This window comes from Monodon monoceros, unplaced genomic scaffold (assembly GCF_005190385.1).
Source record: "Monodon monoceros isolate NGI ecotype Baffin Bay Population unplaced genomic scaffold, NGI_Narwhal_1 Super_Scaffold_3, whole genome shotgun sequence".
In the NCBI taxonomy this organism is placed as follows: domain Eukaryota; kingdom Metazoa; phylum Chordata; class Mammalia; order Artiodactyla; family Monodontidae; genus Monodon; species Monodon monoceros.
Window position 1 is genome coordinate 10734368 of NW_021703780.1, and position 15872 is coordinate 10750239.

At 44.2% G+C, this 15872-nt stretch overlaps 1 protein-coding gene across 1 annotated transcript in view; it reads left to right on the forward strand.

Annotated features, from left to right (window-relative positions):
- Positions 1-15872, forward strand: part of PHACTR1 (phosphatase and actin regulator 1) — a 535135-nt gene that overhangs the window by 324454 nt on the left and 194809 nt on the right. Inside the window, 1 exon segment of the mRNA XM_029242440.1 lies at positions 8838-9002. Within this exon segment, the coding sequence (XP_029098273.1) occupies positions 8838-9002 (165 nt within the window).

The following is a 15872-nucleotide window of genomic DNA, read 5'->3' on the forward strand; positions in this document are numbered from 1 at the left end:
GGCATATAGTTGCTTGTAGTAATCTCTCATGATCCTTTGTATTTCTGCAGTGTCAGTTGTTACTTCTCCTTTTTCATTTCTAATTCTTTTGATTTGAATCTTCTCCCTCTTTTTTGTGATGAGTCTGGCTAATGGTTTATCAATTTTGTTTATCTTCTCAAAGAACCAGTTTTTAGTTTTATTGATCTTTCCTATTGTTTCCTTCATTTCTTTTTCATTTATTTCTTATCTGGTCTTTATGATTTCTTTCTTTCTGCTAACTTTGGGGTTTTTTTATTCTTCTTTATTTAATTGCTTTAGATGTATGGTTAGGTTGTTTATTTGAAATTTTTCTTGTTTCTTAAGGTAGGATTATATTGCTATAAACTTCCCTCTTAGAACTGCTTTTGCTGCATCCCATAGGTTTTGGGTCATTGTGTTTTCGTTGTCATTTGTTTCTAGGTATTTTTTGATTTCCTGTTTGATTTCTTCAGTGATCTGTTGGTTATTAAGTAGTGTATTGTTTAGCCTCCATGTGTTTGTAGTTTTTACAGATTTTTTTCCTGTAATTGATATCTAGTCTCATAGCGTTGTGTCGGAAAAGATTTGATACAATTTCAGTATTCTTAAATTTGCCAAGCCTTGATTTGTGACCCAAGATATGATCTATCCTGGAGAATGTTCTATGAGCAGTTGTGAAGAAAGTGTCTTGTGTTGTTTTGGGATGGAATGTCCTATAAATATCAATTAAGTCCATCTTGTTTAATGTGTTGTTTAAAACTTGTGCTTCCTTATTTATTTTCATTTTGGCTCATCTGTCCATTGGTGAAAGTGGGGTGTTAACGTCACCTACCATGATTGTGTTACTGTCGATTTCCCCTTTGACGGCTGTTAGCATTTGCCTTATGTATTGAGGTGCTCCTATGTTGGGTGCATAAATATTTACAATTGTTATATCTTCCTCTTGGATCGACCCCTTGATCATTATGTAGTGTCCTTCTTTGTCTCTTGTAATAGTCTTTATATTAAAGTCTATTTTGTCTGATATGAGAATGGCTACTCCAGCTTTCTTTTGATTTCCTTTTGCATGGAATATCTTTTTCCATCCCCTCACTTTCAGTCTGTATGTGTCCCTAGGTCTGAAGTGGGTCTCTTGTAGACAGCATATATACGGGTCTTGTTCTTGTATCTATTCAGCTGGTCTGTGTCTTTTGGTTGGAGCATTTAATCCATTCACATTCAAGTAATTATTGATATGTATGTTCCTATTACCATTTTTTAAAAATTGTTTTGTCTTTTCCTTCTCTTGTCTTTCCTGCCTAGAGAAGTTACTTTAGCGTTTGTTGTAAAGCTGGTTTGGTGGTGCTGAATTCTCTTAGCTTTTGCTTGTCTGTAAAGGTTTTCATTTCTCTGTCAAATCTGAATGAGATCCTTGCTGGGTAGAGTAATCTTGGTTGTAGGTTTTTCCCTTTCATCACTTCAGATATGTCCTGCCACTCCCTTCTAGCTTGCAGAGTTTCTTCTGGAAGATCAGCTGTTAACCTTATGGGGATTCCTGTGTATGTTATTTGTTGCTTTTCCCTTGCTGCTTTTAATATTTTTTCTCTGTATTTAATTTTTGTTACTTTGATTATTATGTGTCTTGGTGTGTTTCTCCTTGGATTTATCCTGTATGGGACTCTCTGCACTTCCTGGACTTGACTATTTCCTTTTCCATATTAGGAAAGTTTTCAACTATAATCCCTTCAAATATTTTCTCAGTACCTTTCTTTTTCTCTTCTTCTGGGACCCCTATATATAATTCGAATGTTTGTGTGTTTAATGTTGTCCCGGAGATCTCTGAGACTGTCCTCAATTCTTTTCATCCTTTTTTCTTTATTCCGCTCTGTGGTAGTTATTTCCACTATTTTATCTTCCAGGTCACTTATCTGTTCTTCTGCCTCAGTTATTCTGTTATTGATTCCTTCTAGAGAATTTTTAATTTCATTTATTGTGTTCATCGTTGTTTGTTTCATCTTTAGTTCTTCTAGGTCCTTGTTAAATATTTCTTTCATTATGTCTATTCTATTTCCAAGATTTTGGATCGTGTTTACTATCATTACTCTGAATTCTTTTCCCGGTAGACTGCCTGTTTCCTCTTCAGTTGTTTGGTCCGGTGGGTTTTTACCTTGCTTCTTCATCTGCTGTGTATTTCTCTGTCTTGTTGTGCTTAACTTACTGTGTTTAGGGTCTCCTTTTCACAGGCTGGAGGTTCGTAGTTTGCATTGTTTTTGGTGTCCGCCTCCAGTGGCTAAGGTTGGTTCAGTGGGTTTTGTAGGCTTCCTGGTAGAGGGAACTGGTGACTGTGTTCTGGTGGATGAGGCTGGACCTTGTCTTTCTTGCAGGCAGGACCGTGTCCAGTGGTGTGTTTTGGGGTGTCTGTGACCTTATTATGATTTTAGGTAGCCTCTGTGCTAATGGGTGGGGTTATGTTCCTGTCTTGCTAGTTTTTTGGCACAGGGTGTCCAGCACTGTAGGTTGCTCGTCGTTGAGTGGACCTGGGTCTTAGCGTTGAGATGGAGATCTCTGAGAGAGCTTTGGCCGTTTTATATTGCATGGAGCCCAGAGGTGTCTGGTGGACCAGTGTCCTGAAGTCGGCTCTCCCACCTCAGAGGCACAGGTCTGACACCTGGCCGGAGCACCAAGACCCTGTCAGCCACATGACTCAGTAGAAAATGGAGAAAGAAAGAATAAAATAAAATAAAATAAATTATTAAAAATTAAAAAGTCATTAAAAAAAAAGAAATGAAGAGAGCAACCAAATGTAGAAAGAAATCCACCAATGATAACAAGTGCTAAAAACTGTGCTAAAAAAAAAATGGACAGACAGAACCCTAGGGCAAATGGTAAAAGCAAAGCTATCCAGACAAAATCACACACAGAAGCATACGCATACACACTCACAAAAAGCGAAAAAGGAAAAAAATCTATCTATCTATCTATATATATATAAAGAGGGCAACCAAATCAATAAACAAATCTACCAATGAGAATAAACTCTAAAATACTAAATTAAGATAAACATAAAACCAGAAACAAATTAGATGCAGAAAGCAACCCCGAAGTCTACAGTTGCTCCCAAAGTCCACCGCCTGAATTTGGGATGATTCATTGTGTATTCAGGTATTCCACAGATGCAGGTACATCAAGTTGACTGGAGATTTAATCCTCTGCTCCTGAGGCTGCTGGGAGAGATTTCCCTTTCTCCTTTGTTCGCACAGCTCCCGGGGTTCAGCTTTGGATTTGGCCCCGCCTCTGCGTGTAGGTTGCTGGAGGGCGTCTGTTCTTCGCTCAGACAGGACGGAGTTAAAGTAGCCGCTGATTCGGGGGCTCTGGCTCACTCAGGCCGGGCGGAGGGAGGGGCACGGAGTGCGGGGCGAACCTGCAGTGGCAGAGGTCGGTGTGACGTTGCACCAGCCTGAGGCGTGCCGTGCGTTCTCCCGGGGAAGTTGTCTCTGGATCCCGGGACCCTGGCAGTGGTGGGCTGCACAGGCTCCCCGGAAGGGAGGTGAGGAGAGTGACCTGTGCTCGCACACAGGCTTCTTGGTGGCGGCAGCAGCAGCCTTAGCGTCTCATTCCCCTCTCTGTGGTCCGCGCTTTTAGCCGCGGCTCGCGCCCGTCTCTGGAGCTCCTTTAAGCAGCGCTCTTAATCTTATCCTCTTTTCGCGCACCCCGAAACAATGGTCTCTTGCCTCTTCGGCAGCTCCAAACTTTTCCCCAGACTCCCTCCCAGCTAGCTGTGGCGCACTGGCTCCCTGCAGGCTGTGGTCACACCGCCAACCCCAGTCCTCTCCCTGCGCTCCGACCGAAGCCCGAGCCTCAGCTCCCAGCCCCGCCCGCCCCGGCGGGTGAGCAGACAAGCCTCTCGGCCTGGTGAATGCCGGTCGGCGCCGATCCTCTGTGCGGGAATCTCCCCGCTTTGCCCTCCGCACCCCTGTGGCTGCGCTCTCCTCCGCGGCTCCGAAGCTTCCCCCTCCGCCACGCGCAGTCTCCGCCCGCGAAGGGGCTTCTTAGTGTGTGGAGACCTTTGCTCCTTCACAGCTCCCTCCCACTGGTGCAGGTCCCGTCCCTATTCTTTTGTCTCTGTTTTTTTCTTTTGCCCTACCCAGGTACGTGGGGGGGTTCTTGCCTTTTGGGAGGTCTGAGGTCTTCTGCCAGCGTTCAGTAGGTGTTCTGTAGGAGTTGTTCCACGTGTAGATGTATTTCTGATGTATTTGTGGGGAGGAAGGTGACCTCCACGTCTTACTCCTCTGCCCATCTTGAAGGTCTCTCCGTTATAATTGTTTTAACATGGTACTTTCAGAATAATTTTTACTCATTTTTGGAAGATGTGATTATGAAGCAGGTTTTTGGTCCTTGTACATTTTTCTTAAGTCGAATAGTGATGCTGATTTTCATACCTCAAGATGGTGTGAAGGAGCTGCATCAGATGCTCTCATTCATTTACTCATTAAACAAACCATTAGGGAGTGCCAACGATGAGAGCAAACTCGTGTCAATCCTGAATAACTTGTATCTTGGTTTTGTTTTTCATTGTTTATCTTTTTTTGGCTTTAGTATATACTCTCTCCCTTTAATCCATAGCAGAGGATGTTTTAAGTTGGCTGAACTCATAAAAAGCCTCAACCGGAATACTTTAAAATTTTTACCTTTTGTGTCTTAGTCTATGTGGCGACTCAAAGATGGGAACTCTTCCAACCAAATGTAGATACTCAAATAGGCATGAAATTTTGTGTATTTTTTCGGGGGTTTGATCCCCACCCCCAAAGCCCACTGGGACCCAGACAGTGTTTCATTTGGGCTGCAGCATATGTTTAGAGAGGTACTGGAAGATCATTCTGGGCAGGAGCTCAGGCAGAGGTTCCTGAAGCGCAAAGCAAGAAATGAGAACTTTCTACTGTAAGTTGTGTGGACTCCTTGAAAGTCTCTGAGAAGAGTGGGCTTCTGGAAGAGTAAACTAGCAGCAGTTTAAAATACAGGTTTGAAGGCAGGAGATTAGGGTCGGGAAGGTAGGTTTGGAGACTTGCAAAATCTGGACAGGTAACAATGAGATTAGCAACTGAAGTAAGAAAATTTTAAAAGGTGATGCGTACAAAAGAGAAAGGGATCTTGTGGGAATCAGATCACCAGACTCTCTTGAGTTGGTTTCCATCCTGGACTCAAAACCTCCCTGGTGTGGCTTCCCGCAGTTGTCGCTGTGTGGCTCTTCCCAGCTACTGAGCGTTGTTGAGGGAGCACCAACTCCAGGAGCTGATACTCTTTAAAGAGAATAATTTCCAAATTCAGTGTTGCTCCAGAGGCTGTTCACTTCCTCCGTTTGGCTTCTGTTTACTCATTGCAGTTGGTTTTTTAAAACCGTCTCCTCAGCCTCTCTGTAACCCGAACTTACTTAAAGTCACCTCAATCTTTATCTTTTTCCCATCAGGCTCCAATAATCCATTTGATCCACTGCTACCAGATTAATCCTTCTGAGGCTCCCATCTGATCTGTGCCATTTGTGACCAGATATCTCAGTTCAGATGTTCAGTGACTCAGAGTAAAGTCCTCCGATGACGAATTTCTATAAGTACTTGTCATCCCACCTCTTCTCCTCCCTAAGAACCTTGTTTCACAAAGTTCTCAATCTCTTCCCTACATCTTCAGCCTCTTACTCTGCACTGGCTCTTGCAGCTCAGCCTACTGACGTGATCCCGTCTCCCCATCCTGACACATTTCCTTCAGTTGTGCTCCGTTACCTTAAGAAATAAAATCCGACTCCCTAAAGAGGTTTGCAAAGAACAAAAACAAAAACTGCATTATCTGGTTCCAAAGCCCTTGTCCTTGAGCGACCATCCTGTTCGGCTGGCTTCTTCCCTTTATACTCAGAGTTTGTTAAAAAATGTAAAGTCTTCATTATCTCCCCAGTCATGGAAAGCAAAAACTTAATTCTTGCTTCTTTGTCCTCCCCCATGTGTATCCGGAAAATTACCAAGATAATTCTTCCCCGTGCTGGATTGCATCTTTTTCTCTGTGTCCCTTCTGTCTCTCCGGACGAGTGCGGTGGCCTCCTCATTACTTTCTCTGCCACCTGTTTCTTCACACTCCAGTTCAAGATGCCATTGCTGTGAAAATGATACTCCTAAGAAGCACATCTGGTTGTGTCCTGGTGGTAGGTCTTCTCAGTCAGGCTAATTAAAATTGAGCCCCTCCTCCACCAAGGCACTCTTAATCTCATTTAACTTGTATCATAGTCACTTTTTTTCTTTTCTCCCCCAAGCAAGTATCTTCTACCATACTCTACAGTTGATTTAGCTTGACTGTGTAATGTCTGCTGCTCACCCTACCTCCCAGGGTAAACTCCACGAGTTGGCATTTTTATCTGTTTTGCTTACGGACATAGCCTAAGTGTCTGGTGCAGAGTGAGCCTTCCAAACATATATGTTGAATTTCATAATGTCAACCCCCATTTTCAAATTCTCTTCCTTCTCAAACGCCTAATAAACTTCCCCCAGGCTTGCAGGATCTGGCTCCAGCCCCCTCTCGCACCTCTCACCTCTGGTTCCCCATCTTGGCTGACACTCTGGGTTTCTCTGGGTTTCTTGAAGCTCCCAGACATGCCATGTTCTTTCAGGCCTCTCTGTTCCTTTTGGATCTCTTCCTATTTCCAGGAATCCACTCCTCTCTCTTCCTCACATGGGGAGAACAGTTCCTTTTCTTTCAAAATCTAGCCCCAAATGGTACGTGGCACGCCCGGGGGGTGTTTTCCAACTCTGTGAAGCAGAGTCAGCTTCTCCTCTTTGCCTCCGTTGAATTTGGCGGAGTTCCCCGTCACAGCAGTTTTCCACACTGATGCCTCTGTCTCTTCCGCTAGAGTCTGCTCAACCATGTCCAGATCTTCTGTGCATCTGCTCCAGAAATAATCAGTGTCTGGCGCACTATTAAGTGGTCACTTAAGACAGTGATTGAAAAGAGGGGCTTACCCATGCATTGAACCATGTCAAGTCAAAAGTTCAAAGCGGGCTTCCCTGGTGGCGCAGTGGTTAAGAATCCGCCTGCCAATGCAGGGCACACGGGTTCGAGCCCTTGTCCAGGAAGATCCCACATGCCGCAGAGCAACTAAGCCCATGCACCACAACTACTGAGCCTGTGCTCTAGAGCCCGCGAGTCACAACCACTGAGCCCGTGTGCCACAACTACTGAAGCCCGCGCACCTACAGCTCGTGCTCCACAACAAGAAAAGCCACCGCAATTAGAAGCCCGCGCACTGCAACGAAGAGTAGCCCCCGCTCGCCGCAACTAGGGAAATCCCGTGCGCAGCAATGAAGACCCAACGCAGCCAAAAATAATTAATTAATTAATTAGGATTAAAAAAAGTTCAAAGTGCCTTCGCCATGCAATATGTCCAAATCGTTACTGCCTTCCCCTGCCCAATTTATGTCCCCCATGTTCCCAGCTTCCATGAATGAAGGGGGCCACTCTGCCGACGTGAACGTGGCCATCAGGAATGATCTGCCTTCTCTTCCTCATCCACCCAGTCAGTCCCGGGTCCTGTTGACTCTTGGCTTCCCAGATGTCACTCAGATTCATCTACTTCCTTTCTGTCTTGCCCACGAGCCTTTGCCAACCTGTCGTCATCTGTCACCATTGCACACGGCCCAGCACGTGGTTGAGGGTTCCATATGTATCTGTTGAATGATTGAATCTCCTGGTTAAAACCATATTGGATGGTAGCAGGTAGAACATCAGGCTGTGAGATCGAGATTCCAAGAACAGCCTGTGTTGCAAAGTCCAGGAAATTTTTCTGAAGGATGGTGTCAAGAGGCCCAGCAGAGTGGTTCTGGATTGGCCGCAGCTCTAGATGTAATTGGACTTTCTGGAACGGCAAGTCCCTCCCACCTGCCTTGATTTCGCCAAGGAGGTTATTTTCTCAGATTATGCCTGTCATAAAAATTCAAGTCAGGGCCTCTTTACCTCACTGAGATCTATAGATGCTCATGTACGTTGGAAAAGAGTTTTATTCCAAGTGATAAGCGGTCAGAGTGATTGTGGCCCTTAAGAAAGGGTCCCCTGGGCATTATGAGTTTGAAAGTCTTCATGTCCTCAAATGTCAAGCTGTTGAGATTAGTCTAGATGGTACCTAATGTCATGCTCAACTCTCAATTTACAGGATTTTTTTTTTTTATTAAAGCAAAGCACCAGGAACAAAAAGACCTAGACGAATTATGGCAATTGTAAAATCTCATGAAGTGTAAGTGTTTCTAAAAATGGTCAGTGGATTTTAAGGCGGAGGCACTCATTCAGTAGATTCTAGTACTTCTGCAGGTCTGGGTGAAGCATGGTTGTAGGAAAGAGCATTGTGGGTGGTGGAGATGTTGGCAGTGGAATAGACGGTTGATAAATGTTTTCTCCCTCCTCTTTTCTCAGCTGACAGTGTTATAGTGATGGCATCTGCCAAGTCTTATTTGAGAAAGTGCTGGACCAATAGCTACACTGACTGTCATTTGACTCTTTGGATGCCCTGTCCCTGCCTTATAGGGGAGGCTTCGATGGGTCAGGGGCGCTCTGTTCCTCCTCCAACACCTCATCCTTTTGCTCAAGCCTAGGTGAAGGCTGGGCAAATTTGGTTGGGGTGCTCCAAATTCCTAGGGCTGGGCTGACTGTCACTAGCCTTTAGAACATGTTGGTATGACTTCCATTCCAAAAGGCAGAAAGAGAAACGGAAGTTGGGTCATGTGGTTTCTGTTATCTGTAACCATGGCAAGCATTGGCCATCTGTGAGGCTCCCATTTTAACACTTTTCCTTCTCTCGCTCTTTTCCATCTCTTTCTCGGGGAAACAAGCTGAGGAAGTGGAGAGGCTGGCGGCAATGCGATCTGACTCCCTTGTCCCGGGTACCCACACCCCACCCATCCGGAGGAGGAGTAAGTTTGCCAACCTGGGAAGGATTTTCAAGCCTTGGAAATGGAGGAAGAAGAAGAGTGAAAAGTTCAAACACACGTCTGCAGGTAAGATTATGTTTTCCTTTGTTTCTCATCGGGCGTTTGTTGACTTCAGCTCTGTACGTTCATTAGTAGAATTTAATTACCCTAGGCTGTCAGAACCAAAGGAAGAGAATCCAGCCTTCGGATTGCTCTTGTGTTTAGTAATCCTTCAGAATGATGGAGAATGGCTTTTAGATCCTATGTGTGTTCTCATGGCTCAGGTTTTTGGTTGTTGCTTTGCAGTTTATAAAACCACCACTTCTATTTGATCTATAAATAGCTGAACTTAGAACTCCACCTTTCCCATACCTGTATGCTTTCATTCTAGCGTTGACAGTCCATTTCTCATTTTTCATCCTTATTTTCCCCGCTCCCATAAAAATCAACACAGGAGCAGGAAGCAAGTTATATATGGTTATTGGCAGATAGGAATAGGTTATTTCATGGAGACAAAAGCTTGAGTAAGTGAAGCATCATTGTAATGACAAAGATAACTATATAGTTCATAGCCTAGTGGACAGCAAAGGAATCTGGGTAAAGTCAGCGTGGCAGGGGTGTGAAGAGCACAGACTCTGGAGTCAGACTGTATGAGTTCGAGTCCCAGCTCTGAAACTTGGTGGCTGCATGACCTTGCTCAATTTAACTCTGTACCTGTTTCCCACCTGTAAGATAGAGGTGAGAATAGTACCTTACATGACTTAGCGTTTGTGGGGTGTTTATGGCGGCACGTTATGTGGGTAGTTTTTGGTAAGTAAGAGCATTGCAGAGGGAGAGGTATAGGGAAAGAAACGTGAAGAGTTCTGATTTGACCCTGTCGGGTTTGACATGAGGTGATGGAGGAGCCGTGCAGATTCTTTTTGTTTGTTTTGTCCTGATTTTGGTATTTATGTACCCGGGTCATTCCAGGGATACTCTGGGGCTTTTATTTCCTTCTTCCTCTGTGTCCTCAAAAATTCAGCCTGTTCTCCCTCTTCCTCAGAATCATCACCTCCTCTATTTCTTGGTCCTCTCCCCGCTTTGGCTCACGTCTAAACTGTGAAATAGGCGATGATCTGCTTCTTGTACATGAATACTCGTCCACAAATCTGAGAATTTTCATGTTAGCTGCTTTGGGGAATGAAAGAGAAGAACAAACATAGGGAAGTTGTGAAAGGTCTTGGAATCTGAAACAGTTCTCATGGTAGACATCCCCAGTTTCACACTTTCTGACTGTTTCTGAGATGGAAACCTCAGTGCCCCGTGGCTGTATATAATTTGTTCATTCCTGAGATTACAGTGAACCTCCGAATTCCATGAATTTCTAAATTGTCACCCCGCTGACATGTACCTGACTATACCCCACTCTTCACCTGACTGCATTCTCCCTTTTGATCATTGTACAGACTTGTTAAGGTGGCATAAAATGTGTAGGTCACTTACATATTTCTAAACACTACTGAGAGGTTTACATGCAAGGAAAACTCTAAATGGATGACTCCTCTGTATCCCCTAAGAGTGAAACAGAATAGGGCACTTATATCATTGCCTTGGAGAGGAGAAATCTAAATGAAATATATTTTCAGGCAGAGTGAGGGGTAAGACGTGAACAGGAAAGAAGAAGGGAATGTTCTGTAAGCCCTGGAAAAAATAACAATAAGGTTTCCACAAGTTCCGGGCTTCCCTGGTGGCGCAGTGGTTGAGAGTCCGCCTGCCGATGCAGGGGACGCGGGTTCGTGCCCTGGTCCGGGAAGATCCCACACGCCGCGGAGCAGCTGGGCCCGTGCGCCACAGCCGCTGAGTCTGTGCATCCGGAGCCTGTGCTCTGCAACGGGAGAGGCCACGACAGTGAGAGGCCCGCGTCCCAAAAAAAAAAAAAAAAAAAAAAAAAGATTCCACAGGTTCCTTTACGATGGTCTTCCTGGCTTTGCTATGAAAATGGTTTGTAATAATACAAACATCCATTTAAATAATTGCCATTTATCAGCATGAATTCCCAAATGACGGTGGCAGATGCATTTCCTCCTGGCATTCAAGAGCTTTGCGTAGTCCATTTGGCAAGACCACAGGGCGAAGGTCTGGTGCTTCTCATGTGAAATGGCACCTGAACCATCGTGCAGACTTTTTAAGGTGTCGGAGGGCTTCCCTGGTGATGCAGTGGTTAAGAATCCGCCTGCCAATGCAGGGGACACAGGTTCAAGCCCTGGTCCAGGAAGATCCCACATGCCACAGAGTAACTAAGCCTGTGCGCCACAACTACTGAGCCTGTGCTCTAGAGCCCACGAGCCACAACTACTGAAGCCCACGCGCCTAGAACCCGTGCTCTGCAACAAGAGAATCCACTGCAATGAGTAGCCCTGCATGCAGCAACGAAGACCCAGTGCAGCCAAAAAAAGATGTTGGAGAACTTGTCCTTTGATGGATGCAAGTACAATGGCATCAAACTACTCATGAACCATTAAAAGTCTGAAAATGTTTTCATTTAAAACTTTTGAGAGAAAGAATTAAAACATGAGACAGGCAAAGTTGCAGCTTTAATCCTTCTTATTATTAACTATTCTTAGCAAGTTCTTGTGATCTCGAGGGCCAAACTGATTAATTTGGCAACCGAATGCCATATTTGTATGTGGTTTTATTGTATTTTATTTTATTTTTTTGTATGTGGTTTTATTTTAAAGAGACATATTCAGCTCCTGAATTAGAGAAAATAGAGGATAGACTATAGCATATCTGTATATCGTGATGGATGGTTATATGATATAACAAGCTATTCTAGGTTTTTTAAAATCAGTGGTTTACACTGTAGTATCCTTTGTTCTTAATTGGATTCAGAAATATTATTCCTTAGTTTTGGAAATAAGGAGAGACTTTCTGTGCTAGCTTTTAGCTCCAAGGAGAAAAATACTGACAATTTAAGGATGTTTAGCATGATAAATTGTATATATGTTCAAATAGTACTTTGAAGTACAGACTTTCCTATGTGTGGATAAGAGTCAAATACTAAATATACAAGAGGATTGACTGTGGGACTATTAATTGGTTGGCCAATTTTAGCTGTTATGCATTTACTTGTCTTATATGTGTGTGTCTGTAATGTCCTTTCATATGTACAATAATTTCCACAATTTTAAATACAAAGAATAAGTCCAGATATTACATTTATATTATGTATTTGTATTTAAAGTTGTGTGCTTTCTTGATTACATGAAAGGACATTAATACAATGCATACTTGGCCTGTTATTATTTCCACAGTGAGTTAGTTACCTTTATAATTTGCCGGAATTAGCTATACTGTAGTTTTACTGTAACTCAAGTTACAGGATGTATGTGTCTGTGTATGCAGCATTTTCAAAGGTGCACCCAGAAATCTTGCTTTGTAAGTCATGGTAGCAATAAGAAAACTACATTGGAAAATTATGATGTCAACATTTTCCTTAACTTTGGCATCAACAATTACATGAATTTTTCAAAGACCGATCTCCGTGTCCCATGCTGCTCAGACATCTTCCTATTGTAAGCTGGAGGCTGGTGTCCTTAAACGGCCTTCAGCACTGAACTCTGGTGGAGAAAACACTACAGGACAAAAAGCTTCTCTCAGAAGCATCCCCGCATCACACGACACTAGGAGTAAAACAGTAATGGATAGAACATAAAATAATGGGTCCTCGGGGAGATCTCAACATGCCTTTCAGCCTGTCCTCAGAGGCTCTGTCCAGGGCCTGTGAAGCAATTAGCCTGACATGTCCAACTTCTTCTGTAGAATCAGCAACAGGGGTCCACGACACATTCCACACCTGCCCCAGGAGCAAAGACAGATGACAACATCCCCTCTGAAATAGAATCGACAGGGCCTCCCCAAAATAGTCAGCTGCAGCCATCTTATCCAGATTCCTTGGAAATGAGGATTGTATTTATAGAAAAGCAGAACTGGCAGGAATAAGCTGTGAAGACGCCACTGAGTTATGCTTTTATTTCCTCTTGAAAGAAAATCATAAGCTGTAAGAGTTGGCCCTGGAAGTCTACAACGTGCCAAAATTCGCTTTGTGCTTCTAAGCTTTCCTGCACCCCTAGGGCCTTGGGCAAAAAAATTGAAAATAAAAACCTTTTCCGGAGTGCCTACCACTTACTGAAACTGGCCGTGGGAGTATGACTGCGAGCGGAAACCGGACCTTGTCGGTGAGCTCATGGCACGCACGGTGTCTCTGGAGAGACAGTCAAATTACAAGAGTAAAGGTTAAGATCACAGCTGTGATAAGGACAGTGAAGGGAAGCTACTTGAAAGAATGAGGGGGGCGGGGCTTGAGGGAGTAGGGAAACTTTCCTAAGAAAGAGAAATTTGAGCTGGGATCTGAAGGAGGCGTAGGAATTTAGAAAATTAGGCTTCCAGGTAGCAGAAACAGCATGTGCAAAGGCCCTGTGGTAGAAGAAGCAGGGGTCAGCCAGCTAGGAAAGCAAGGATGACCAGTGGCTGGAGAATGGAAAGCAAGGAGTGTGGGATGGGCTGAGGATATCTACCTGGCCAGAGGTTAGGATTTCAGACTTCTGTAAACCATAGGGAGTTCAGAAACGATACCCACTTGGCATGTTGTGCTCATGTATTTGCCAAGCACTGCCACCTTCGCTAAAAAAAGGTAACAGTGCAGACACACATCTCCCGAAGGTTATGGTCTTGAGGGAAAAACAGGTAGTTAAGCCAATACTCACAACAAAGTATAAGTAACAGAAGACGCGCAGGGGCTCCAGGAACTCAAAGGAGACAAACCCAACTGAGCTATAACTTAACCAGGAAAGGTTTCCTAGAGAAATGAATGTTTAACCAAGGAATTAGACAGTGAATGTGAGGAAGTCTTCTCTCCCAGTGGAAAGAACAGGATGTAAGAAAGCCTGGAAAAGAGATGAGGAGAGATTGGCAATCTATAGCTTGGAAAGAGGTGGTGGTTTGGAAAGGACTGCTGGGCAGGGAGGAGTACAGAGTACTGAGAGATGAGGTTGAAGAGGTGGGCAAGGGTCTGCTCATAAAGGTTCTTAGTAGAATGTTGTGGAGTCTGGGCTTTATCCTGATGCATTACCCTAATGAAGCTATCAGAAGACTTGCCTTTTTGAAAGATCATTCTCTATGCTATGGGAAAAGTTTGGAGTGGTACCCAATGTTATTTTCAAGTTGTTAATATAACTTCTTCCATATATTTGTGTCTGTAATGAGAGAAAATTTACTTGTGAGAGAATTAAGAAGATACCTCGTTGCTGTCACATCCAACGGAATATTAAGTGTGTCTATTGATTCTGGTAACAAGGAAACTGGTTAGCAGGTGGTTAATTATTACTGTTGGGGAGAGATGAAGATAACCTAGGCTAAAAGAGTGGCATTAGGAGCTACAGGCTGTGAACAGTTGCAAGGGATATTTAGGAGACAGAATGAGCAGGACGTGATTACAGGTTGGATGTGGAGGATAAAGGAAGAATAAGAACCACGCTCTTGTTTCTCTCTGAGCAGTGACATGCCGTCAGACGGATGGAGGTACCACATACTACATCGGGTTTATGGGCAAAATGAGCTTTTATTTGGGGGCATGCTGGCTTTCATGTGGTTCCAAGATACCCCAGTTGGAGGGATATTTGTTGAAGCCATGGGATGAAAACTCCAAAGGAGAATTTGACATGGGAAGCAAAGAGGGGTTGTGGCAGCCCCCTGAGGACCACTGACCTGTAAGTTATGAACACAGGCAGCAGTAGAGTCTACAGGGAAGGCAGATAAGGCCCGCCAGAGAGTTAGGAGGAAAACCAGGAGGGGGCCATTGGTATCTCCTGACCAGAACAGGAGAGAGTTCAAGAAAGGAGGAGGGTCCACTCTGCCAGGTCCCGGCAAAATGGTCAGGACTGAGAAGTGTCTGGAGTGTTCAGTGACAACTCATTACTGGTGCCCTTGGGGAGAACAGTTTCGGGAAGCTGCATGGCTGGGAGTTTAGAAAGCATATGGTTATGGTGTGAGTGAGAGTTGAGGAAGCAGACTTCTTCTTTTAAGGAGTTCGTCTGGGAGGGAGAAGGAGAAATACAGGGTAATCACCAGAAGGGGGTAGAGATTGAGGGAGGTGTATTTTGTTTGAGATTGGTTGGATTGTGTCAAGATGCAGAGTTCACCTTAACATGGCTTTGGCATTCCAAGGGGAATAGAAACACCAGCGCACTGACTGTGAGGCCAAATAACTGTATTTCCACGCATTTTTCAGTGATGACAAGTCTCATGACTAGGAAAAACAGACATGCAAATAATCAGAGCACTGTTGAGCATCTGATTTTAATAAGAAATCATCAAGTTGTGTAGCTTTCAGCACCTGGCTGGATCACAGTTCTCTTTGTACGATTGGAAAACTCAGTTTCTTTAAAAAAAAAGAATGAGCATGGACAGGCACAGAATCTTCTTACCTGCGTATCCATCATGACTCACAAAGGGAACATCTAGAGGTTAGAAGGCAAAGTAGACTTAGAGGCCCTATTTTTTTTTAAGAGTTTTTTTCTTCTGTTTTTATTTTTTTTTTAATGAATTTATTTTATTTCTTTATTTTTGGCTGCGTTGTGTCTTCGTTGCTGCGCACGGGCTTTCTCTAGTTATGGCGAGCGGGGCTACTCTTCGTGTTGGTGCGCGAGCTTCTCACTGCGGTGGCTTCTCTTGCCGCTCAACATGGGCTCTAGGCACGTGGGCTTCAGTAGTTGTGGCACGAGTGCTCAGTAGTTGTGGCTCTTAGGCTCTAGAGCACAGGCTCAGTAGTTGTGGTGCATGGGCTTGGTTGCTCCGTGGCATGTGGGATCTTTCCGGACCAGGGCTCAAACCCATGTCCCCTGCATTAGCAGGTGGATTCTTAACCACTGAGCCACCAGGGAAGTGTCGAGGCCCTATTTTTAAAGGACATCTCTAGGA